At 43.1% G+C, this 27025-nt stretch overlaps 2 protein-coding genes across 7 annotated transcripts in view; both read right to left on the bottom strand.

Moving 5' to 3' along the window:
* Positions 1-765, bottom strand: part of Adhfe1 (alcohol dehydrogenase, iron containing, 1) — a 30023-nt gene extending 29258 nt beyond the window's left edge. For 3 of the 6 annotated variants that reach the window (NM_175236.5, NM_001357376.1, NM_001357378.1), the window contains exon 1: positions 562-765. In NM_175236.5, coding sequence (NP_780445.1) covers positions 562-620 — 59 coding nt within the window. In that variant the 5' untranslated portion in view covers positions 621-765. Of the gene's footprint in view, positions 1-96; positions 274-561 lie in introns of those variants that run through there. The other 3 variants (NM_001357377.1, XM_006495586.3, XM_030243365.1) reach the window with 3 other exon arrangements.
* A 492-nt stretch (positions 766-1257) lies between these two features.
* On the bottom strand, positions 1258-3305 carry Rrs1 (ribosome biogenesis regulator 1). Its single transcript, NM_021511.2, has one exon. It carries the CDS (start codon positions 3187-3189, stop codon positions 2092-2094), a length of 1098 nt encoding a protein of 365 aa, NP_067486.2. The 5' UTR covers positions 3190-3305; the 3' UTR covers positions 1258-2091.
* Positions 3306-27025: the final 23720 nt, after the last annotated feature.

Genomic DNA, 27025 nt, shown 5'->3' with positions numbered 1-27025 from the left:
CCCTGGAACGACAACTTTCTCTCCAGTCCCTCGCCTCCCCCTAGCTCCCGGCAGCTTTCATCTCCCTGCTGACTCTGACCCTTCACACACACTTACTCATGTGCTGGGCCTTTCTGGAAGGAACCGGGTCAGGGAGGGTAACTCCTTGTGGTCTTTTCCCGTTTACAACCCATCTGCTGAGACTTGAGACAGGTGCAATATCCCCTCATTGGATACTTGAGCAGCCCTTGCTCTTCAGCCGTTCCCTGTTGTAGTCTCAGAAAAGAGCTGTTTCTGCACATAGACCCATACACGTGTTACTTCGATATGTTGTCGTCGCAGGGACACCAAAGTCTACACTACTTGTCTCACTGTGAGAGCAGGCTAGCTTCTCTGGAAGATCTCCTTAGTGGTAGCTGGGCCACATTGCACCATCCCATTCTATCATTGTTTAAGGGACAGCCCAGGGAATACTGTGGTTTTTCTGAATTCTGTAAAGTATCCCGATGATGACTGCCTGCCCAGCTGGGTGCACGCGGGGTTGCCGAGCACTGAGGCACCCTCAGTGCAGCCTGTACTCACGCTGTGCTTTGTAGGTGCCTCAGCAAGTGTGTGACTCGAGCGCGTGCAGCTGCAGCCATGGCAGTTCTCCTTGTTCGCCGCCTACTCCACCCCCACTAACAGCCAATCCGGTCGCTGCTGGACTCCAGGAGGAAAACTTCTGCCTCCAATGCAAGGTCACCTGACCCAGTCTTAGCTCATTTCTCAGGAAACTCTGAAATGTCTCAATGGCAAGAACCCCACTGGGTTTTTCGTAAACTTAAAAAAAAAAAAAAAAAAAAAAAAAGGCCCCAAACTGACCAACCAAAACCCCAAATTAATCTCTGAAAGTTAAGTCCTGTTGTTAGCAGTTGGGAATTGGGCTAGAGGTTACTTTTAGCTGTCAACAGCTTGGCTTTGATAAAGTTCTCATGGATACTTAGAACTATAAACTGGAAGAGTTTATAGTTCTTCTCCAGTGGAAGAGTTCAGTAAAGATGAGCCTAGTTAGAGCTTTACCCAAAGTCACTAACAATCCAGTGTTTCCATGAGTTAAGAGACAAGTTGAGCTTTCCTTGCATTTCTACAAGTAACCTTATAAAACTGAAACCACACTAAGAGTAACCTCCAACCCAATTCCCAACTGCTAGCAACTGACAGACCAACTTGCTTTAAAGAAAACACCCCTTCCTCAATTCTAGAATTGCTATTAATAACTTACAAAAATAATGCAAATACTAATTATGCAAAGATAAGTTTATTAAGAACAAAATAAGACAATGAAACAGGGAAAAACATCTAGGACAGAAATAAACATGAAATCTGCTGCTCGATTATAATCTCAGCACTTGGCCCTGAGTTCCAGGGCAGCCTTGGTTCCATAGTGAATGCCAGATATTTTGACAATATCTAAAACCCAAGCCAATTAAACAAAAGCCACCGGTTACAAACAAAATGACAACTATTTCTGGACTTAAAGCAATCCATTGGCCAAATGCACCACCTGAACCAACACCAAAAAGCACTATACTTTTAATATTATAGTTAGGGCCAAAGTTTTCCTAAAACAAGGGGTCTTTTTTAGAACCACTGTAACTACTTTGTTTTTCTCAAGCACACTCCATATTGGTGCCCAGGTTACTGGCTTCACATGCAACCTCTACCGACAGTAAAAGTTAAAAGCAACACCAGGTACCTGCATCCATTTACAATACTTGCAAATCACAGGTAGATATAATTTTCCCCCGCCCTCCCCGCTTTGATAAATACACAAGCTTTGTTATAAAAATAATGCAAAAATGTTGAAACCAATCTACTGTAACGCAGTATCCAAAGTCAAGATAAAAAGGCAGGCCTTAACTTATTCCTGGTTCTGGCTATATCATTTCTATAATTCTCAAAATACACCAATTTCCAGTCAGTGTCTCTATTAACTCGTCCAGCACTGACTCGAGGGAAGGCAAACCCGTCCTTTTAATGTCAAATGTCACTGAGGGCAGCGGCCACCTATACCGCCCAAGTTAACTTTTAGTACAGTCCCAGCTTTTCAGAACTGGTCCCGAGGGGAGAACGCTACTTCCTCCTCTTCCCACCTTGGGGCGGCACTCCTTTCTTCTTGCCAGCTAAAGCAGAAGGCCAGGAATGCTTTTTGCTTCCCAAGCCTCCTTTCCTCTTTTCTCCCTGACCCGGCGGGCCGCCCTTTCTCTTGCCCGAAGGTCCTTGCCGGCCCCCTTTCCTCTTGCCTTTCTGGCTCATTTTCCTCCTCTTGGCAGCCTCCTCCTGGTCCTCTTCCCTCATCTGCTTGTTGGTGGCCCTCGTCACGTCCAGCCGAGGTTTCTTGCTGTTCATGACTCGAAGTAGCTCCAACTGGTTCTTTTTCTCGGCTGCGAAGTCCCCAAAGAGGGGCTGAAACTTCCTCTTCTTGCCGGAGCCCCGGGGAGCTTTCTCCTTGGGAAGGCGCTCCTGGAAGCGTCCCACCGAAGCGGTGGAAACCTTGGCCACTTGCATGGCGCGGCCCAGCTCTTCCTTACTCTGGTGTCCAGTAGGGTGCAGGCCGGCTGAGCTGGGCATCTGCATCTTGTGCGCGCGAGCCAGGTTCCGCAGACGGTTCAGCTCATTCTTGGCCACGCGTTCTTTCTTGGCCTGAGTCCTCTTGGCGAACTGGTCTTCCATGGGGTCGGCGCTCCCAGGCACCTCGATCAGCCATTCTTTAGTGTCATCCCGGGCGCGCTTGTAGCCCCAACGGCGCCGCCACTGGCCACTCGCCTCGTCCCACACGAGGTTGGTCTTCTTCTTGGGACGGATTCCCTTAAGGCGCGCGAACTGCTGCCAGCGGGTGAGCGGCCGTGGTCGGGGCAGCGGCTTCTCGCGGGGCAGGCGAGTGGCGGGCTCCGGCAAGCGCGCGACCACCGCCTCCTCCACGCGCTCGGTCGGCAGCCGCCACAGCTGGTTGATGAGCAGCTGCGTGTTGTCCCGCGCCAGGGCCCGCAGCTCGGCCTCCGGCGACGGCCCGGCCTGGCGCAGCACGGTCGGGGGGTTGCGGTCCGAAGCCAGCAGGTTGCCCAGGTCGAACTCCAGCTCCAGCTCCTTGTGCACCGTGATGCGCTGCAGCTTCTCCGCCTCCTCCTGCTCTGCCTTGGCCAGCAGCTCCTCCACGCGCTGGCCCTCCATGGCTCTCGCTGCGGCTCGGATCCCTCACTTCGGGACAGCGGCGGGACGTATCGCCACTACAGCAGCACCCTAAACCGGCAACCACGTGCGGACGTCCGGACCCGTAATCCGGAAGAGGAAAGATCACTTCCGGGTTGTCTGGAAGCGGCTCACAGCTAGGCGGGGAGGTAAAGACCGGCAGAGGGCGGCATTGGACAGCAGATGGGCTTAGAGGCGGGACTTGGATTCGTCACCGGATGTTGGCCCGACTGGCGCTGAGGGTTGGCTAACCAGCTCAGGACCTGGTTGGGACTACGTTTCCCAGCATGCTGTGGGGCAGAGGTAGTGCAGTAGGACGCGGGCTGCTCAAACTCTTGGAAGTGCCTGCATTGTAGCTTCCGAATGGAGCGTCTACACCACAGTGTCTATGGGTAAATCTATTACAGAGGTGTTTGGGGCGAGACAAATTATTTCCCCAGAGTTATAGCCCGTTCTCTGTGCCCTAGGTGTGAGCGGAGACAGATCCCACGGATACCTGTCCAAGTTAGGCATTGTTTTGCGACTTAGTAGGGCTTGCAGTTTGTCTGTACGTGGCCTGGGCACCAATTCTGGCCATGCCATTGTTTGTTCCTGTGATATTTGTGTAGGCCTGAAAAATCGTGGAAGATGGAGACTCTGGTAGTATCCAGGAGTGTTTTAAAGGTAAATGTGTTAATAAGCTTGGAGGAAGGCTAAGATCCAGTGAAAACCAAATAGTTTTTATTCAGTAGTCATGGTGGCCTAGGGAGTTAAAAATCTCAGTTTACTATTTACTGCCATCTATTTTTATAGGTTTTTACCTCAGTCCGGTGTTAGAATGGGCACATGTTCATCTAATGTCATCCAAAAAAGTGTTTTGTTTGTTTGTTTGTTTGGTTGGTTTTTTTGTCTTGTCACATAAGTAGACTTTTACTGATTTATTTATTTTTTAGTTTAGATCACATGAACCGGAGGCCGAGCTTGAACTCCCTGTACATCGAAAGAGAACTTGACTTCTTTTTTGTTTGTTTGTTTTTTGTTATTTTTTGAGACAGGGTTTCTCTGTATAGCCCTGGCTGTCCTGGAACTCACTCTGTAGACCAGGCTGGCTTCGAACTCAGAAATCTGCTTTCCTCTGCCTCCCAAGTGCTGGGATTAAAGGTGTGCACCACCACTGAGAACTTCTTGATTCTCCTACCTCTCTCTCAAGCATTAGTGTTTCAGGCATGCAATATCCAGTGTCCAGTTCCATTTTTTAAACTAAGTTTTTGGTTAGAATGCAAAGTAATTATTTTCAATATGGTGCTTTCATACAGGTATCATTGTTATCTCCATCCTTCACTGCCTTCCCCGTCCCCCATAAATAGACATTTAAAAAATGCAGACTAAACTGGGTATGGTGTATAATCCCAGCACTCTAGAGAAAGAGGCAGGAGGGCCAGGTGTTCAAGGCTAGCCTTAGTTGCATATGGAGTCATCCAAATCATTTTTGTTTTTAATGTGGTTTAAGTTTGCTATATAGCTAAGAATGGTCTTGGAATTAATTCCCTTGCCTCTGCCTCCCAAATTCTGGCATTACAGGCAGGAGCCACTATAATTCTTTGTTTTCCTCTTGGTGCTAGACCAGATGTCAAAATCTACACAGCACAAAGCTTCCTCCAAAGTTGCTCCTCCTTCCACCATCCTCTCATCCTCTTCCTCATTGTCTTTGCTGCCCAAGGAACCCTGCCATTGGGAATACTGTAGAGACAATAGTCCCAGGAGATGTGGTCATCATTCAAGTCTAGTAACTTGCTCGGATGATGGCAAATTCATCTTTGACTTTCCCTATCCAAATCTCATCAGTTCAAAGCCTAGATAGCTTGTCTCTGTATGTTGCGCCCTTTCACTCCCCACTGCTGTGGCCTTACTTCATCCTAGCCTGGATCTCTTCTATCTGCTTCTCTAGACCATCTCTCTACTATGTAAGCTGCACTAGTTTCTAGCTGATTTTTGATCAGCAGGAAACAGTGATACAAGATGAAAAGAGATGAAGAGAGTGGGGTCAGGACACTTATGCCCTATTCCTCTGTAGACTACGTGACAGCCTGCCTCATCGAACCGTCTTCTGGCTCTAGAAGCTCCCTTGATTCTATCAAGAAGTTTCCTGAAGTTGTGGCCATGGCTTTGTAAATACTCCTGTTGTTTATTTTTCTCTGTGCTGCCAGGTCTCTCACTAATATCTTGAGGCTATTCTGGGAATTCTGAAAATTTAACTTCCACGAATGTGGCCAAAGCAAACTCATATAATAGACTCATGATTATTCTTGATCCTGATTGCTTACCACCTGGGTTCAAGTCACTCAGAAGTTGTAAGTCAGAGTAGCCTTCCTCACCCTTGTTCTGGTGCACTTCTACATTTCATTTTGGTTAGGTCTGGAACCCCAAAGGCAAAAATGAGATTCAGGGCAGAAAAACAGCTAGTATAATTTTGTGTCAATTTTGTGACCTTTCACATCAAATGAGGTTTCCTGTTTTTTGTTCCCACCTCATCCCGAAGAGGGATTAAAAAGGTTTAAAGACATCAAATTAATACTTTTCACCATCTTTCAATAAATGATTACTCTGATCAGTGCAACTAGTTCTTTTTTTTTTTATTTCAGTTTTCTTTATTAGATATTTTCTTCATTTACATTTCAAATGCTGTCCTGAGAGTCCCCTATACCCTCCCCCTGCCCTACTCCCGAACACACCCACTTCTGCTTCCTGGCCCTGGCATTCCCCTGTACTGGGGCATATAATCTTCATAAGACCAAGGGCCTCTCCTCCCACTGATGGCCAACTAGGCCATCCTCAGTGCAACTAGTTCTGAAAGCAATTTCATCAGTCTTTAAAAATCACATTAACTTAGATTTTCTTTTTAAAACATGAAACTAAGTAACTAATTTATCTGTTGTATATATGGACATATCCTTTTGTTTTAGGGTAAAATGTTCTGTAGATATCTGTTAAATCCATTTGTTTCATAACTTCTGTTAGTTTCACTGTGTGTCTGTTTAGTTTCTGTTTGCATGATCTGCCCATTGATGAGAGTGGGGTGTTGAAGTCTCCCACTATTATTGTGTGAGGTACAATGCATACTTTGAACTTTAGTAAAGTTTCTTTTATAAATGTGGGTGCCCTTGCATTTGGTGCATAGATGTTCAGAATTGAGAGCAAGATTGCAATGAGCAAGAAATCCTAACTGGATATGAAAGTGTATGCTTGCAGTCTTCATGCAAGAGGATTCTACATTTGAGACCACTCTTGGATACATAGCTGTCTTGAAAATAAATAAATAAATAGCCTTCAATTGTGCGTGCACATGTGGTGTGTGTATGTGTGTGTGTGAGAGAGACAGAGAGACAGAGATAGAGAGAGAGAGAGTGCAAGAGCAGAATCTCATTATGTAGCCTTGGCTGGATTGAAACTCACTGTAGCCTTGAACTCAAAGAGATCTGCCTGCCTCTTCTTGAATGTTGAGATTAAAGATTAAAGCAACTCTTTGTTTTTTTTAAAGAGTAGATTCACTTAAGACTCAGCAATGGAATCATCAGTAACTTGTCTAAAGGAAAACAATGTTTAGTTTTCATTATATTACTGTTTTTATTTTTTATTTATTTTTTGGTTTTTCGAGACAGGGTTTCTCTGTGTAGCCCTGGCTGTCCTGGAACTCACTTTGTAGACCAGGCTGGCCTCGAACTCAGAAATCCGCCTGCCTCTGCCTCCCAAGTGCTGGGATAATATAATATAATATACAATGTGAGCATATAATAATCCTGACAAAGTTCCAGTCAAGCAAAAATTTCTGTGCCAGCAACATTAAAAACACACAGAGGTTATGGTGAACCTAATAAACATTTGTTGTTGGCTCCTGCTAACTGGTTTGTTTCTAAAGATTAACCCATTGTTCTGTAGAATAGTTAGAAAGTGAAAACATCTAAAGTGGCTGTAGGCTACACTTTTCTCTCCTTGCTGCTTTCACTTGCTAAAGGGAGACAGCAAGGAAAGAACCTCCTACTGGCAAGTAGGTGTCACTGTATCCGTTAGCATCTGAGCATCCGCAGCCTCTCCTAGTGGCAAGTAGGTGTCACTGTATCCTTTAGCATCTGAGCATCCGAAGCCTCTCCAGCCCTGGGAGGCTCTGGTGCAGCAGAAGATGCAATCAATGGCTTGGGATGTATAAATAGTAACCCTGGCATTTCTCAGATTTGACTTCTTCTGTCTCATTATCTACGGTGTGTGAATTTAGGGGAGCTCCAGGTTTCTTTCCTTTGGGATTGGATTCCGGAGAGCACAGTTTGTCCCAGGATCTAGCTTATTCATTTGGAAAATGAAGAGTGTGACTAGGTAGGATTTACTATGACGCATCTCTTTGATCTTTTCCTTGTTACAATCCTATATTCTTTAGGTGCTCAAGTATCATTTTTTTTAAATAAGGCACTTTCTTCTCTGAACGCACTCCTCCTGGGTCATGAATAGATTTCTCTCTCTCTCTCTCTCTCTTTCTCTCTCTCTCTCTCTCTCTCTCTCTCTCTCTCTCTCTCTCTCTCTCTCTCTCCCTCCCTCTCTCTCTCTCTCTTTAAATTTGTTTTTTTTTGAGACAGTGATTCTCTGTATAGCCCTGGCTGTTCTGGAACTCACTTTGTAGACCAGGCTGGCCTCGAACTCAGAAATCCGCCTGCCTCTGCCTCCTGAGTGCTGGGACTAAAGGCGTGCGCCACTGCGCCCAGCATGAATAGATTTTTCAACGTGAGGTGACCTGATCTGTGACTCATTTAGAAAACTCATCTATTTTTTGTGAGATAATCTGCATGTCTGATATGGAAAGGAAGGACTGAGGACCTTCCCTGGATATTTCAGACATTTTAAAAATGAGTTACTTCTTTGCCTGAATTCTTGAAATGGCTCAGTGGCTGAAGGTGCTGGCCATCAAGCCTGCTGGCTTGAGTTTGGTTCCTGAAACCTATACATAGGGAAGAGAGAACTGGCTTCTATAAGTTGTCCTCTGACCACCAAGTGTGTCCACAAACACATAAATGTTAAACACAGAAGTTATTTCTTAAGCCCCCTGCTGTGTAAGATCCTGGTTCATGGCAGTCTTGTGCCAGTTTGAAAACTGGCTCCCTTGTGCTAGCTAAGCACCCATAGAAACCACACACCTCCATCATATTATCTGTTCTTTTATGTTTGTAACATTTGGTTATTTCATTTGCTCTCATTTTTCTAAAGTAAACTTAAAACAGAACAACACATTTTCTGTATCTATTCCTCTGTTGAGAGATATCTGGGTTCTTTCCAGCTTCTGGCTATTATAAATAAGGCTGCTATGAACATAGTGGAGCATGTGTCCTTATTACCAGTTGGAACATCTTCTGGGTATATGCCCAGGAGAGGTATTGCTGGATCTTCCGACAGTACTATGTCCAATTTTCTGAGGAACTGCCAAAATGATTTCCAGAGTGGTCGTACTAGCTTGCAATCCCACCAGCAATGGAGGAGTGTTCCTCTTTCTCCACATCCTCGCCAGCATCTGCTGTCACCTGAACTTTTGATCTTAGCCATTCTGACTGGTGTGAGGTGGAATCTCAGGGTTGTTTTGATTTGCATTTCCCTGATGATTAAGGATGTTAAACATTTTTTCAGGTGCTTCTCAGCCATTAAGTATCCCTCAGTTGAGAATTCTTTGTTTAGCTCTGTACCCCATTTTTTAACAGGGTTATTTGATTTTCTGGAGTCCAACTTCTTGAGTTCTTTATATATATTGGATATTAGTCCCCTATCAGATTTAGGATTAGTAAAGATCCTTTCTCAATCTGTTGGTGGCCCTTTTGTCTTATTGACAGTGTCTTTTGCCTTACTGAAGCTTTGCAATTTTATGAGGTCCCATTTGTTGATTCTGGATCTTACAGTACCACCCACTGCTGTTCTGTTCAGAAATTTTTCCCCTGTGCCCATATCTTTGAGGCTTTTCCCTACTTTCTCTTCTATAAGTTTCAGTGTCTCTGGTTTTATGTAGAGTTCCTTGAATCACTTAGACTTGAGCTTTGTACAAAGAGATAAGAGTGGATCAATTTGCATTCTTCTACATGATAACTGCCAGTTGTACCAGCACCATTTGTTGAAAATGCTGTCATTTGGAGCATAGATATTCAGAATTGAGAGTTCATCTTGAAAGATTTTACCTTTGATGAGTATAAAGTGCTGCTTCTTGTCTTTTTTGATAACTTTGGGTTGGAAGTCAATTTTATTCAATATAAGAATTGCTACTCCAGCTTGTTTCTTAGGACCATGCTTGGAAAATTGTTTTCCAACCTTTTACATTTTGGTAGTGTCTGCCTTTGTCACTGAGGTGCATTTCCTGAATGCAGCAAAATGCTGGGTCCTGTTTATGTATCCAGTCTGTTAGTCTATGTCTTTTTTGGAGAATTGAGTTCATTGATATTAAGAGATATTAAGGAAAAGTAATTGTTGCTTCCTGTTATTTTTGTTGTTAGAGGTGGTATTATGTTTATGTGGCTATCTTCTTTTAGGTTTGTTGAAAGATTGCTTTCTTGCTTTTTCCCTCCTTGTGTTGGTGTTTTCCATCTATTATCCTTTAGAGGGCTGGATTTGTGGAAAGATAATGTGTAAATTTGTTTTTGTCATGGAATACCTTGGTTTCTCCATCTATGGTAATTGAGAGTTTTGCTGGGGATAGTAGTCTAGGGTGGCATTTATGTTCTCTTTGGGTCTGTATGACATCTGCACAGGATATTCTTGCTTTCATAGTCTCTGATGAGAAGTCAGGTGTAATTTTGATAGGTCTGCCTTTATATGTTACCTGACCTTTTTTCCTTACTGCTTTTAATATTTTTTCTTTGTTTAATGCATTTGATGTTTTATTATGTGACAGGAGGAATTTCTTTTCTTGTCCAATCTATTTGGAGTTCTGTAGGCTTCTTGTATGTTCATGGACATTTCTTTCTTTAGGTTAGTGAAGTTTTCTTCTATAATTTTGTTGAAGATATTTACTGGCCCTTTAAGTTGGGAATGTTTGCTCTCTTCTATACCTGTTATTCTTAGGTTTGGTCTTCTCATTGTGTCCTGGATTTCCTGAATGGTTTGGCTTAGGAGCTTTTTGCATTTTCTCTGACTGTTGTGTCAATATTTTCTATGGTGTCTTCTGCTTCTGAGATTCTCTTTCTATCTCTTGTATTCTGTTGGTTATGCTTGTATCTATGACTCCTGATCTCTTTCTCTGTCTCTAGAGTTGTCTCCCTTTGTGATTTCTTTATTGTTTCTATTTTTATTTTTAGATATTGGATGGTTTTGTTCATTTTATTTGCCTGTTTGGTTGTGTTTTCCTGTAATTCTTTAAGGGATTTTTGTGTTTCCTCTTTAAGGGCTTATACTTCTTATACTTCTTGGTGCTTCCTTTTTACTCAAACTGTATATTTTGTTTGTCCTTGCTCAGCTTGCTCCTTTTCAATATAGATCTGCATAAGACTGGCACTAATAACCATGTGACACAGTCAACACTGAACTCTTTGAAATCTCCTCTACCAATACAATTAATCCAAAACTCCTCAATTTAGCCTCAGGCAGACTCTTCAGACAAGAGCAAAAAGCAGCCACATTCGTAGACAAAATGTCTCAAAAAAACCTGTTTACCTGTGGTCTCCTGTATTTCTTTAAGGGAGTTATTTATGACCTTCTTAAAGTCCTCTATCATCATCATGCGAAGTGATTTTTAGATCCAAGTCTTGCTTTTAAGGTGTGATGGTATATCCAGGACTTGTTATGGTGAGAGAATTGGGTTCTGATGATACCAAGTAACCTTGGTTTCTGTTGCTTTTGTTCTTAAGCTTGTCTCCCGCCATCTGAATATCTCTAGTGCTACCTGCCCTTGCTATCTAACTGGAGCCTGTCCTTCCTGTAATCCTGGTTGTGTCAGAACTCTCTATTGTCCAGCTGTCTCTGTGATCCTGTGATTCAGGGTCCTGTGATTCTGAGATACTGGATGTGTCCTAATTCCTGGGAGTCAAGCTGCCTCTTGGACCCTGAGATTCTGGTATGACCAAGCTCCTGGGATCCTGGGATCCTGGTTGTATTAGGGCGTCTGGGATTTGAGCCTCCTCTGGGTGCTGTGGGACTGGCTGCCGAGTTTGTGCCCAAGGTGAACTGGTACAGACTAGAAGGAACTAGAGCCACTGGTCGGGTGAAGTTCTTGTGTGCCTGAATACTGCTGGTCCTCCATACTCCTGGTTGTGTTGGAACAGATGTTGTGTCCCACTCACCCCTGATCCTAAGATCCTGGGTGTCCTAGAGCACCAGGGAGTGGAGCCTCCTCTGGGTGCTGTGGGACTGGCTGCAGAGTTTGCGCCCCTTAAAAAAAATTTTTTTTAATTGGTTCTGAGTTTCATGTCCATGTCCCTCTTGTTTCCCCATTGTCTTATATCTGCCCTTTGCACTTGTATCCTCCCCAAAATAAAAAATAAAATAAAAGAAAACCACAAAGAAACAATAAAAACATAAGAAATCTTAAATAATAGAAAACACCTTATTGTAGAAGCTGTAGTATGTCACAGAGTGTCCTAAAGTATATCCCTCTATCTATCTTTGCTTGCAAATATTCATTGCAATGAGTCATTAGTCCAGTTTGAGATCTCTGTCTTCTGTAACACCATCAATATTGGATCCTCATTGTGACTCCTCCCTGTTATCATGTTGTCCTGTGTCATGAAGATTCTGCAGCACTGGTCAGTAGGATTGGTCCTTTCATGTGACCCAACCATTTGCAGATTATAAAGATGTTGGGGTGGGCCAAATCAGAACCCTGGATTTAGACCTGGATGGTAGCTGAGCAGGTCAGCCTGCTGGTTCTCCCTTATCAACACCACCAGGGTGAGCTCTTTAGTATTGCTCAAGGCTAGGCTACCTAATGCCACTATGGGCAGGAGGCAGGGTCAGCTCTCCTGCTCTCCTGCCCTCAGATTGGCTCACCTCCATGCATATCTCTAGCTCCAGCTCCAGCTCCACTGTACTGCCTAGTTAAGGTGTGTGGTCCACTCTCCCAAGTTCTGCAGCCAGTTACGGTGTTAGGGACAGGGCCAGTTTACCCTGCTCTCATGACCCTGCTGCTAGCTCTCTGAATTACCACAGGTGGGTGGGTGGGGGGAGACATCACCAATGCACCCTTGCAGATGAGTGGTGGGGCCAGCTCTCCTGTGTTTTTGCTGTTGGGGTTGGCTCATCTGTGTCCTCACCACCAGGGTCAACTGTGCTGTCCAGGTGAGGTGCAGGGCCTGGAGAGTGCTGCAGCTGGTGAGAGACAGGGACAACCACACCACCAGGGCCCTTGTACTGTGTGGGAGAGGCACAGATCCTATTCTCCTAAGTGCTGTTGCCAGTTGAGCTAGCTCTCCAACAGGTAGTTAGGGGCTGGGCCAGTTCTGCATAGCCTCTGGACATCCACATGGTCCCCTGCGGCTGCCCCAACCAGTGATATCTCCATCTTCTCTAGTAGTAATATGATCCATGGATATCGACACTGACTCCTGCTGTTGTCACAGACCCAGGTAATGGCCCTCAGCAGCTGCTTGGGCTGGGACCTGACTATGCCTTTGTTTGGAGGAATGTGGACTTTGGGACTTTGGATTTGGAAAGCAGTTGAATGCTTTAAGTGGGGCATAATGAAACATACTAGTAGGAGCATGGAAAACAATAGTGCTGAGAGTGATTTGAACTGTGGGTGTCTGATTCAAGTGGCTTCAAAGGAGAAGAAGTGGCCTAGGGACTGTTTTTTGAGACATTTTGTCTACGAATGTGGCTGCTTTTTGCTCTTGTCTGAAGAGTCTGCCTGAGGCTAAATTGAGGAGTTTTGGATTAATTGTATTGGTAGAGGAGATTTCAAAGAGTTCAGTGTTGACTGTGTCACATGGTTATTAGTGCCAGTCTTATGCAGATCTATATTGAAAAGGAGCAAGCTGAGCAAGGACAAACAAAATATACAGTTTGAGTAAAAAGGAAGCACCAAGAAGTATAAGCAGAGTAAAGGAAAGGCTGGTGATAAATGGAATAAAGGACTGGTGACCTCAGAGGAAGACCCCTTCCAGCTTGACTTTCCTGGACCTCTGTAAACCTGCTGGACTCAAACTCAGATATTCACCAGCCTGTGCCTTCTAAGTGCTGGGATTAAGGCATGCACCATCACAACTGGCCCTAAGCATTTCTTTATTCCTTTTTACAAGCTGGAAGCTTAACTGGGTGGGGTCCAATGATACCTGCCAAGGAGAGCTGCTAACAGGGTATGGTATCATCCTAAGAGAAAAAAGCATGTTTGGTCAAAGGAGTTAGACTGAAAGTAGTTAGAAGTCCGAAGAGCACTTTGACATCAGACATGGAGATGCAGAATTTGGAGTTTGCCCAGCTGATTTTTGTCTCGCTTTGACTCAGTGTTTCCTCACTATGCTCCCCATTTCTCCTTTTTGGAATGGTAATGTACATCCTGTGCCATTGTATGTTGGAAGTGTGTGTACTGGCTCGTTTTGTGTCAACTTGACACAGGCTGGAGTTATCACATAGAAAGGAGCTTCAGTTGGAGAAATGCCTCCACGAGATCCAGCTGTGATCAAGGGGGAAAGGTCCCTTGTGGGTGGTGCCATCTCTGGGCTGGTAGTCTTGGTTCTATAAGAGAGCAGGCTGGGCAAGCCAGGGGAAGCAAGCCAGTAACATCCCTCCATGGCCTCTCCGTCAGTTCCTGCTTCCTGACCTGCCTGAGTTCCAGTCCTGACTTCCTTGGTGATGGACAGCAGTATGAAAGTGTAAGCCGAATAAACCCTTTCCTCCCCAATTTGCTTCTTGGTCATGATGTTTGTGCAGGAATAGAAACCCTGACTAAGACAGTGTGTGATCTCATTCTCAGAACAGACTTTGAACTTGGGACTTATAAACAGAATTGAGGCTCTTATAGACTATGGGGACTTTTGATGTTGGATTAAATGCATTATGATATAGTGATAAGTCTATGGGGATCAGAAAGTGGAATGTAGGTGGTAAATAGGAATGGTCCCCATAAGCTCATAGATTTGAATGCTTGGTCACCAGGGAGTGGTACTACTAGGAGATATTGTCTTCTTGGAGTAGGTGTGGTCCTATGGGAGGAAGTGTGTCACTGAGGGTGGGCTTTGAGGTTTCAGAAGCTCAAGCCAGGCTCAGAGTCATTCTCTTCCTGCTGCCTGATGATCTTGATGCAGAATTCTCAGCTTCTTTTCCAGCAGTTTGCCTGTGTACTACCATGTTTCCTGCCAAGACAACAATGGTCTAAGCTTCTGAACTTCTAAGCCAGCCCCAGTTAATTGCTTTCCTTTATAAGAGTTGCTGTGGTCTTGGTGTCTCTTTTCAGCAATAGAAACCCTCACTGAGACATCAGCAGAGGTAAAAATCTCTACAAGAATCTCTTTTCTATCAATTTGCAACAAGAAAAAAAGCATTTCTGTTTTTTAAAAACAATTTCTTCTTGAAAAGATCTTGCTGAATCTTCCAGAACACCTACAGATAACTTTGCAGGCTCCATAGACAAACTGGCCATTTGTGTAGTGCTTCCTAGTCACTGAAGTAGCTAGATTTTGAAATGCCTATTGACAGTCTCTGTCTTTTTAAAAAAGATTTATTTATTTTATGTATGTGAGTATACTGTCACTCTCTGCAGACACACCAGAAGAGGGCACCGGATGCCATTACAGATGGTTGTGAGTCACCGTATGTTTGCTGGGAATTGAACTCAGGACCTCTGGAAGAACAGTCAGTGCTCTTAACTGCTGAGCGATCTCTCCAGCCCTAACCTGACAGTGTATGTCTTTACCTGGATAGTTTTGTCATTAGTAGTCCCTGGATTTAGGATGTGTGTGAATTTAACTGTTGTTAATACTTTTGTCTGTTTTTCATTTCCGATCTTCCTCCTTATTTATTTGGAATGAGAATTTATTTCCCATTATTTATTTCTTCTAGTTGTTTGAAATTAGACACACTTTTCAAGTTTTAATGTGTATTTATTCCATTTAGTGAAGTATAAGGTAAATACCTTAATGTGTTCTACAAAATGGTCATCCCATCATCAAGCTATTTACTGTTATTAGCTAGCATTTTACTTTTCCTCTCTCTCTCTTTTTTTTTAAATTAGGTATTTTCTTCATTTACATTTCAAATGCTATCCCAAAAGTCCCCCAGGTTCCCCCCCCCCCCACTCCCCTACCCACCCATTCCCACTTCTTGGCCCTGGCATTCCTCTGTACTGAGGCATATAGAGTTTGAAAGACCAAGGGGCCTCTTTTCCCAATGATGGCCGACTAGGCCATCTTCTGCTACATATGCAGCTAGAGACATGAGCTCTGGGGGTACTGGTTAGTTCATATTGTTGTTCCACTTATAGGGTTGCAGATCCCTTTAGCTCCTTGGGTACTTTCTCTAGCTCCTCCATTGGGGGCTCTGTGATCCATCCAATAGCTGACTGTGAGCATCCATTTCTGTGTTTGCCAGGCACTGGCATAGCCTCACAAGAGAAAGCTATATCAGGGTCCTTTCAGCAAAATCTTGCTAGTGTATGCAATGGTGTCAGCATTTGGAGGCTGATTATGGGATGGATCCCCGAGTATGGCAGTCTCTAGATGGTCCATCCTTTCGTCTCAGCTCCAAACTTTGTAACTCTTTCCATGGGTGTTTTGTTCCCAATTCTAAGAAGGGGCAAAGTGTCCATACTTTGGTCTTTATTCTTCTTGAGTTTCATGTGTTTTGCAAATTGTATCTTGTATCTTGGGTATTCTAGGTTTCTGGGCTAATATCCACTTATCAGTGAGTACATATCATGTGAGTTTTTTGTGATTGGGTTACCTCACTCAGGATGATGCCCTCCAGGTCCATCCATTTACCTAGGAATTTTATAAATTCATTGTTTTTAATAGCTGAGTTGTACTCCATTGTGTAAATGCACCACATTTTCTGTATCCATTCTTCTGTTGAGGGACATCTGGGTTCTTTCCAGCTTCTGGCTATTATAAATAAGGCTGCTATGAACATAGTGGAGCATGTGTCTTTTTTACCAGTTGGAACATCTTCCTGGATATATGCCCAGGAGAGGTATTGCGAGATCCTCTGGTAGAACTATGTCCAATTTTCTGAGGAACCGCCAGACTGATTTCCAGAGTGGTTGTACAAGCTTGCAATCCCACCAGCAATGGAGGAGTGTTCCTCTTTCTCCACATCCTCGCCAGCATCTGCTGTCACCTGAACTTTTGATCTTAGCCATTCTGACTGGTGTGAGGTGGAATCTCAGGGTTGCTTTGATTTGCATTTCCCTGATGATTAAGGATGCTGAACATTTTTTCAGGTGCTTCTCAGGCATTCGATATTCCTCAGGTGAGAATTCTTTGTTTAGCTCTGAGCCTCATTTTTTAATGGGGTTATTTGATTTTCTGGAGTCTACCTTCTTGAGTTCTTTATATATATTGGATATTAGTCCCCTACCAGATTTGGGATTGGTAAAGATCCTTTCCCAATCTGTTGGTGGCCTTTTTGTCTTATTGATGGTGTCTTTTGCCTTATAGAAGCTTTGTAATTTTATGAGGTCCCATCTGTCGATTTTCTATCTTACAGCACAAGCCATTGCTCTTCTAGTCAGGAGTTTTTCCCCTGTGCCCATATCTTCTAGGCTTTTCCCCACTTTCTCCTCTATAATTTTCACTGTCTTTGGTTTTATGTGGAGTTCCTTGATCCACTTAGATTTGACCTTAATATAAGGAGATAGGAATGGATCAATTTGCATTCTTCTAATGATAACAACCAGTTGTGTCAGCACCATTTGTTGAAAATGCTGTCTTCTTTCCACTGGATGTTTTTAGCTCCTTTGTCAAAGATCAAGTGACCATAGGTGTGTAGGTTCATTTCTGGGTCTTCAATTCTATTCCATTGGTCTACTTGTCTGTTTTTATACCTGTACCATGCAGTCTTTAATCACAATTGCTCTGTAGTACAGCTTTAGGTCAGGCATGGTGATTCCACCAGAGGTTCTTTTATTATTGAGAAGAGTTTTTGCTATCCTAGGTTTTTTGTTATTCCAGATGAACTTGCAAATTGCCCTTTCTAGTTCGTTGAAGAATTGAGTTGGAATTTTGATGGGGATTGCATTGAATCTGTAGATTGCTTTTGGCAGGATAGCCATTTTGACTATATTGATCCTGCCAATCCATGAGCATGGGAGATCTTTCCATCTTCTGAGATCTTCTTTAATTTCTTTCTTCAGAGACTTGAAGTTCTTATCATACAGATCTTTCACTTCCTTAGTTAGAGTCACACTGAGGTATTGTAAATTATTTGTGACTATTGTGAAGGGTGTTGTTTCCCTAATTTCTTTCTCAGCCTCTTTATCCTTTGTGTAGAGAAAGGCCATTGTCTTGTTTGAGTCAATTTTATATCCAGCTACTTCACTGAAGCTGTTTATCAGGTTTAGGAGTTTTTATCCTTTAAAAAAAAATACAAATTAAGGCTGAGCCTGGTTGTACAATCTGTTATGTCAGTGTTTGGGGGTTGAGGCAAATGTGAGTTCAAGGTCAGGCTGAGAATCTGTTTCAAAAATAAAACAAAGCAAGGTGACCCAAATTAGACATAATTATCATTACAAGTAATGCATGTCAGTCATCAGGTCAGTCAGGTGTTAGCAGTTCTCACTCTGAGACAGTGTTTGTCCATCAGGTCAGTCAGGTGTTAGCAGTTCTCACTCTGAGACAGTGTTTGTTCATCAGGCCAGTCAGGTGTTAGCAGTTCTCACTCTGAGACAGTGTTTGTCCATCAGGTCAGTCAGGTGTTAGCAGTTCTCACTCTGAGACAGTGTTTGTTCATCAGGTCAGTCAGGTGTTAGCAGTTCTCACTCTGAGACAGTGTTTGTTCATCAGGTCAGCCAGGTGTTAGCAGTTCTCACTCTGAGACAGTGTTTGTCCATCAGGTCAGTCAGGTGTTAGCAGTTCTCACTCTGAAGACAGTGTTTGTTCTGTCTTTTGTTTCCATTCCTGTTCTTGAGAAATATGCTACTTTTTTCTTCATTTAATTCTATAAAGTAATATCACTATGTACTTACTTGTAAGTGTTTTAATAGAGTCATAGATCTCCACATGCCTTACATACATCATCTTCTCCATGAGTACTTAGATTACATTTACTTCTGACTGAAGTGTTTCCATCTCAGATTATTTTTAGAGGTAGAGAATTTATGGATGGTAAACCATTATAATTCTTTTATGTTTAAAACCCTTTCTTGAGACTGGAGAGATGGGTTAGTAGTATAAGTATACTGCTCTCATGGAGGTCTCAAATTTTGTTCTAAGCATTCATGTTGGATGCTTCAAAACTTTCTGTAACTCCAGTTCCCTAGGCTCCAACACCCTTCTCTGGCTTTTCCTGGCTGTCAAGGCTCCTGCACAGATGTGCCATACACTTACATAGACATACATAAGTAAAAATTTAAAAAATCTTACATTATTTTTTACTTCCTTTTGTGGTCTGAGTCATAAGCACAAGGCAATCAGACTTATCACTGGCTCAACCAGAGTGGTGGAAAGTCCAGGGGAGGGAACCGCCTATGAGAGGGCTCCTCAACATCCACATAAATGATACTTTGATCTGATAGAGAATTCTTGAATCATAATTCTATATCTTCAAACATCTCTAAATACTGATATCTGAGTTCAGTGAGTTTTGCTGGAGGGGTTCCAGGCTCTTGTGTCCTGGAGTAAGAAATTTGACAGAGATGGGTAGATGGTAGTGGAAGCAGGAACATGTTATTAGAACAAGATTCATGTCTAAGGCGAGGAGCAGGCTGCAGCATGGGGAGGGTCAGCAAAGCTGAGCAAAGGATCCCCACTTCCTGAGCTTTTGCATAGTGCAGGTTTTCTTGCACATGTATGGATTTGTGCAGTATGCGCTGTGTGTATTATTACATCTACACTTTCCCCAAAGTGAGTGGTTTAGTATCTGGAATCATAGGTCCTCTTTAGGCACTGCAGTGCCTCTGCATACTCTCAGCCAAGTCCTCTGGCCTCAATCCCTTTCCTCTGTCTGGATTCCAATGCTACCAGTGAGAAATGCAAGAGCATATTTTTGACTAGTGTGTGTGTGTGTGTGTGTGTGTGTGTGTGTGTGTGTGTGTAAGAGAGCAAGACAGAGACAGAGAGACAGAGAGATGGGGGACCTCCACCACTTGGATCTTGTTTCTCCTCTATGGTTACAGCAAGATGAGGAATCTCAATTACAGGTTACAGATGCTATCCTACATTGTTAACATTTGGGTTGGAAAATGCTAGTAGTCTTCTAAATTAAATTGCAGAGGTTTTGATCTGTTAGTCCCAGGATGTCAGTTCTGACACAGAAGTTGGCAAGGAAAGGCTATTTAGAAGGTGTAAGCTAGCCCGAGATAAGTTATAAGCATGCCCTGTACCTGCAACACTACTTTGTCCACCACTGCAGTTCTGATCAATCAGTCTTTACAGAGGCAGCTTCTTTCCAGAAATTCTCAATTACATCTCTCACTGGATTTTAAACTTGTTGCTCTGGCTAGGCTGACTGGCCAGAGTGTCCTAGGACTCCGGACTCCATGTTACAGCTCTGGCTATGTGCATGCTAGGGTCAGAACTTAGACTTCATGCTTGGGTGGCAAGTTCTTTACTGACTGAGGATTGCCTCTGAAACAGAATTTTCCTTTAATTAGCTTAAATATTAGTACAAGAAGCCTGTGATTGGACAGGGAAAAGGGAGGCAGAGCTAAGAGTTTTAGAGAGAGACAGGGAGAGGAATGGGGGAAGGAGGAGGAGGATGAGAAAAGGTGGATGGAGAAGAGGCTAAACCTTATCCAAGTGGCTTTATATAGCCACAGGTAGCTATGAATACCATAAAAGGATAGAATGATTGGGATAAGTTTTCTAATCTAGGTGGGCAGCTTGTATCATTACCAATTGGCTCTGAAATTACTGTGTGGGTGTCTTGTGAATTGAGAATTTATTGCTATATAAAAAGGGCTGATAATTATAAGCTTTACTTTTTTTGGGGGGGGGGAGGAAAGGGTTTATTCAGCTTACAATTCCATACAGTTTATCACCAAGGAAGTCAGGAAGCAGGAGCTGATGCAGAAGCCATGGAGGGTTGTTCTTTACTGGCTTGATTCCCCTGGCTTGCTCAGCCTGCTCTTTTATAGAACCCAAGATTACCAGCCCAGAGATGGTCCCACCCACAAGGGGCCTTTCCCCCTTGATCACTAATTGAGAAAATGCCTTACAGTTCGATTTCACGGAGGCATTTCCTCAACTGAAGCTCCTTTCTCTGTGATAACTCCAGCTGGGTCAAGTTGACACAAAACTAGCCAGTACAGTTGACCTCTTGTCAACTTGACACACAAACACATCACTAGTAAGCCTCAACCCTTACATTTTTATTCATCCCCAAGGTCTAAATAACTCTAAACATCCCACAGTCTTTACATATTCTTAAATTTTCAATCTCTTTAAAATATCCATCTCTTTTAAAATCCAAAGTCTTTTTAAAATTAAAAGTCTCTTAACTGTGGGCTCCACTAAAATAGTTTCTTCCTTCAAGAGGGAAAATATCAGGGCACAATCACAATCGCAAGCAAATATCAATCTCCAACCATTCAATGTCTGGGATCCAACTCACAATCCTCTGGGCTCCTCCAAGGGCTTGGGTCACTTCTCCAGCCATGCCCTTTGTAGCACACGCGTCGTCCTCTAGGCTCCAGATGCCTATACTTCACTGCTGCTGCTCTTGGTGGTCAGCTCATGGTACTGGCATCTCCAAAACACTGCATGAGCCCTTCAGTCCTGGGCCATCAATTGCAACTGAGGCTGCACCTTCACCAATGGCCTTCCATGGCCTCTCACAGTGCCGAGCCTCAGCTGCTCTGCGTGACCCTTTCATGCCTTCAAAACCAGTACCACCTGTGTGACCCTTACACATTACCAAGTCCCGCTGCAGCAGGAGTACAACCTTGGCTATCTCTGGAACACAGCCTCTTTGTGCTTTCAGAAAACACTTCCCAGAAGATGTCACCTCAATGATGCTGGTCTCTTCTTCTTTTTTTTTTTTATTAGGTATTTTCCTCATTTACATTTTCAATGCTATCCCAAAGGTCCCCCATACCCACCCCCCCAATCCCCTACCCACCCACTCCCCCTTTTTGGCCCTGGCGTTCCCCTGTACTGGGGCATATAAAGTTTGCAAGTCCAATGGGCTTCTCTTTGCAGTGATGGCCGACTAGGCCATCTTTTGATACATATGCAGCTAAAGACAAGAGCTCCCGGGTACTGGTTAGTTCATATTGTTGTTCCACCTATAGGGTTGCAGTTCCCTTTAGCTCCTTGGGTAATTTCTCTAGCTCCTCCATTAGGGGCCGTGTGACCCATCCAATAGCTGACTGTGATCATCCACTTCTGTGTTTGCTAGGCCCTAAGCTTTGCTTTTTATAAGGAGTTTTGATTGACTGGGTTAAGGGGATTTGTGATAGCTAGCCACAGGGGGTGGGTGGCCGGGAAGGTACAAGCAGCTCTGAGACAGGGGACCTGGAGCTGGGAAGACCATTGTCTGGGGCTAACCGTGGAGTTGGTGAGACCGAGACCACTGGGGAAGAGAGTAGCTGGGCAGTAGCAAGGGATGGTGCCCAGTTTTAATATTTCCCACAATAGCATCAGCTCTTAATTTTCCTTTAAGATAACTGATCCATTTCTAAAAGTTTATGCTTTTTTGTCCCCCACTCCCATCTTTGAAGCACAAACATTTCAACAGAAAGTACCTAAAGTCTTCATTAATCCTGCCTGGCCTCCTGCAACTTTTAGCTTAGAAAAGAAGAAAATGTACTTTTATTGTGGTAACTTGTTTTTATTTCTCTGTAGAAAACCTTACTTTTGTTTGTATGTGTCTTCCTCAGAGCTGCTTCCTTACCTCTTTCCTGTGCGTGCCCCTTTGTTTGGGCTTCTTTGTGTGGTAGCTTCTCTCTGTTTGATCTTATGGATCCTGTTTAGTTCATTTGTTGTGCTTACTACTTGGATTTTTAGCAGTAGTGATTTTTGCTGTATTTATTTATTTGAGACAGGGTTTCTCTGCGTAGGAGCCCTGCTGTCCCAGAACTTGTGACATAGACCAGACTGCACTAGAACTCACATAGATGCACTTGCCTCTGCCTCCTGAGTGCTAGGATTAAAGGCATGAGCCAACACACCTGGCAGCAGTGGTGTTTTTAAGTTCAGTCCAGAAGTATAGTTTTTTTGTTTGTTTGTTTGTTTACTTATTTATTTAATGTGCTGAAACATTTCTTTCCTTTAAATAAATCTATCCCCAAATTGTCATAATATTTTTATTAAAGTTCTTTTCAGATTATTTTCTCTCATTATATTTGCTAGATAGGCTTTGTCAGTATAGTAATAGTCTATGCTCTCTGTGCCTGCTCATGTAGACTAGAGGGGGTGGATCCCAGGAGGCCTGCATTTGGGCTCTTTGAGAGCAGCCTGCCCTCTGTGCTGGGGAGGCCCAGCATGCCCTCTGAGGAGGCCAGTGTCCATCCTTTGGCCCTCTCTCAGAGAACCTCAGCACTGTCTTAGGCTTGGGAAGAGAAACTCACTTTTGCTGTAGCTGGTGAGTGCCACCATTACGTGCTGTACAGTGTTTCCTTGGGAACTAGGTGTCTTAGGTTTAAGTAGGATTGTCTCTATCTTAATAGTGACTCCTCCTCCTCTTCCTCTCCCTTCCCCTCTTTCTTATGAACTATTTATTTGTTAAGTGACACAGTAACGAAAACTCATAATTTATCTCCTACCTCTCTGCTTCATACACAGATGTTTCTTGACTTATGCCCTGCTCCTGAATGCATGCTGTATTTTCTCAGTTCTGTATTTTACAAGACAAGAAAAAGGTGTAAGAGTATTAGAAATTCGGACCCAGCATCCTTTGGCTCTCTGTTTTGTTTGTTTGTTTGTTTTGAGACAGGGTCTCTCCATGCTGTCATGGGCCTTGCTATGTGATCTCACAGAGATCCTCCTGCCTGTCCCTAGTTAGTGCTAGGATTGAAGGCATGCACCACTATGCTGGACAATATTAGGTTTTGATGTAACCTAAGTGTCATTAAGAAGAAATGAGCCTGGAATTGTGTTGGCTAAAGTGATGTAGGAATAGAGGCAGGAGCTTAGGAGAACTGGAGGCACATTTTCCCTCATTCATTCATTCATTCATTCATCAGATGACTATGATTGAACACAAATATCTGAGGTTCAGAAGACATCCATAACTGGGGGAAGAGAGAACAGAATAAAACTGGATCAAGAATATATATTTATTTTTAATTTCATTTTAAATTATGTGAATGTGTGTGTGTGTGTGTGCATGTGAGTGCAGGTGTCTCAGAGGTCATAAAATACACTGGAACCAGAATTAAAGGCTGCCACCCTAGTCCAGTAAAGTCTGTGTGGCAAGCCCAAAAGCTTGGACGCAGTCCTGAGGCAAAAAGTTTCACTGAAACTTAGTCTCCTGGAGCCTTGGCATCCCATAGCATGAATGTTCTAAGTTTGTCCTTGTGATAGTCAGTGTTACATTATAGGTAATGCTGCCCATTCAGATGAAATGCCTCCAGTGTTGATAGACAGTGAAAGAAATCAGATATTGCAATTTACTGGGTAAGAGCTAGAAATCTCAGGGAAAGTTCTACAAAGTAAACTTAGAATTACAGCCAAGTCACTCCCGTATGCAAGAATTTACAATGACCTAGGAAGAAGGAGGGTTGTGGTTTAAGGAAGAACTACAGCATTGCATTATTCATGAAAAGGTCAGCAGAACCCCCCTGGTACAAGCTTTCACAAGGCACAGAGGAATAGCATAAATTGTGACTAGGGTGTGAAATCCTCGCCTGGCTCCTGTCAATAGCTAACTTTAGATAGGGCTGATCTTATCTCAGTTATAAACACTGCCTGCTTCCTGTCAGTCTTTATGTATGCATTTCTCTGTTTTGTGTCAGATAACTTCAATGTACCTTGGCTGATGTGTCACCTAACTTCTTTGTTTTCTTCTGTATTATAAGTCTGATGCTCGCTTTAAGAAATTACATTCAGATATAGCATCTCTCTGTGTCAGTGTCTGTTTGTCATTTTCTGCTGACTCCTTGTTCACCTGAACACCGAAGTCCTGGTTCCCTGAGGGTTGAGGGACCCACTGAGTCTAGTCCGTGGCAAAAGGCTGTTGTGAACTGATTGATATGGTTGTTGGGAACAAACTAGGGTCCTCTGCAAAAGAAGCAAGTGTTCTTCATCACTGAGCCATCTCTCCTGGGTAAAGAATATTTTAAACAAAGTAGTTCATCAAAAATCAGAAGTGTAAAAATGGATCTTGTATTTGGGACACAGAACAGTTCAGAGCTGTAGGCTAATTTGGAGGGACAGTGGAAAATGAACTACACAGAGTGGGTTGGGCCAGATTGCAAATGGATTCATGGTAACTTTTGTTCCAAAAATTTCAACTGTGTGGCAGAAATTGTACAGAGTTGTAAGGATGCAAGTTGCAAAATACAGCGTTCCTGTCTTGGGGGTCTGGCGGAGTGAAAAAAATTCTTGCCTATAGATTGCTGGTAGTATACCCTGGGAACACTGAAGCAGAGGAGACTCAGAGAGGAGATGGCTGCAGGAGTGCAGGGGAGAAAGCATTGAGCCTTGACCATGTGGAGGGATAGCAGTTGGTAGAAAAGGTGCAATAGAGAGACATGAAGGGGATGGAGATGGCTGGACCTGGAGAGAGAGGTGAGCCAGTCACATCTGGCTGCATTTTTTTTTGTGTGGCTTACAGAAGATGTGTGTTGGAATGCTTGTTTCTGGAGACAGCAGGAGAAGGAAAGGAGGAGGGGCATGGTACTCATTCATACTCTCCTTGAGTGTCAGGCTCAGGCAGGTTAGATTATTTCTGTATCATAATTGACTTGTTGGAAATTCTCCTGTGGAGGGATAATTTTCTAAGCTTTTACTAAAACAGAGTTTCTTTGGGGGCAGTTTAGTAAATTGTTCCATATGAGTGCTGTGAAAATGAGATATCAGTGCATCCTTCAATTAAAAATTATATAATGTGAAATATTTAGCCATTATTAATTCTTGTTGCTGTCTAGTAAGGGAAATGGCAGTGGCTATTTTGACAAAGGGTACTTTATCAATGTCCTATCCCTTATTTCTCTACTCTCAGCATCTTGTTAAAATCCATTTCTTACACTATGCAACAAAGGATTTAGTTCCTTTACAATATGTTTAATAACAGACAATTTAGCAAACATTATTAATACCTTTCACATCTCAGTTTCTCATTTTTTTCTGAGCAAATAAATGTAAAGAACATTTTTGTACATTATATTTTTCTTAGATTATAGCTCCCAGGGTAGCCATAGATGTAAACTACAGACTGCAGCTGTTTTTGTGAGCCTTTATGGCAACATCTTGTGCTTTTGCAGCCTTGAAAATGGACACACAATAGAATATTTCACTTCCCTCCCCCTTTCTAGTTTGTATTAATCATGACTCAATAAATACTTAGTGAACGTGTAATGCAGTGGAATATGGTGGTGATTTCCTAAACAGAATTTCAGTGGCTCAGGCTCTAAGATCAAGAATTGATAAATGGGACCTCATGAAACTGGAAAACTTCGTAAGGCAAAGGACATAGTCAATAAGACAAATTGACAAACTTCAGATTGGGAAAATATCTTTACTAACCCCACATCCTATAGAGGGCTAATATCCAAAATATATAAAGGCCTCAAGAAGCTAACCAGCAAAAAACCCAAGTAACACAATCAAAAAATGAGATATAGAACTAAACAAAGAGTTCACAACACAGGAATCTTGAATGACAGAAGCACTTAAAAAAAATGATCAGCCGGGCGTGGTGGCGCACGCCTTTTATCCCAGCACTCGGGAGGCAGAGGCAGGTGGATTTCTGAGTTTGAGGCCAGCCTGTTCTACAAAGTGAGTTCCAGGACAGCCAGGGCTATACAGAGAAAAGCTGTCTCGAAAAACAAACAAACAAAAAACGAACAACAACAACAACAACCCCCCCAAAAACAAACAACAACAACAACAACAACAACAACAACAAAAAAGATCAAAGTCCTTAGTCATCAGGGAAATGCAAATCAAAACAACCCTGAGATTCTACCTTATACCAACCAATCAGAATGGCTAAGATCAAAAACTCAAGTGACAGCACATGTTAGTGAGGATGTGGAGAAAGAGGAACACTCACTACAAACTGGTACAATCACTGTAGAAATCAGTCTGGTGGTTCCTCAGAAAATTGGACAGAGTACTACTTGAGGACCCAGCTATTCCACTCCTGGGCATATATCCAAAAGATGCCCCACCAGGCCACAGGCGTGCATACTCCACTTTGTTCATAGTGGCCTTATTTGTGATAGTCAGAAGCTGGAAATAATCCAGATGTCCCTCAACAGAGGAATGGATACAGAAAATGTGGTACATTTACACAATGGAATACTAATCAGGTATTAATGAGGACATCCTGAGTTTTGGAGGCAAATGGATGGAACTAGAAAATATCGTCCTGAATGATTCTTGAGTAGATCAGTGTCATCTCAGATGGGGACATTTTGTTTAAACTACACATGTGATTTGTTTAAACTGACTTAAATCTATTGTAGACTTTTAGGTAGATAGTTAATAGTTTGGTTCTGTATTATGTAATCAGATGTTTTTCCATCCTCCTTCTGTGTTCATTCCCTTTCCCTATAACTTAAAGCACCCCCCCC

This window comes from Mus musculus, chromosome 1, assembly GCF_000001635.26.
Source record: "Mus musculus strain C57BL/6J chromosome 1, GRCm38.p6 C57BL/6J".
In the NCBI taxonomy this organism is placed as follows: Eukaryota; Metazoa; Chordata; class Mammalia; order Rodentia; family Muridae; genus Mus; species Mus musculus.
The sequence above is the reverse complement of the archived record's forward strand: the minus strand, read 5'-3'. Positions and strand labels throughout refer to the sequence as shown.

Excerpts from the sequence above, each read along its gene's own strand:
- Rrs1 (NM_021511.2), bottom strand. The coding sequence starts at position 3,189 with ATGGAGGGCCAGCGCGTGGAGGAGCTGCTGGCCAAGGCAGAGCAGGAG.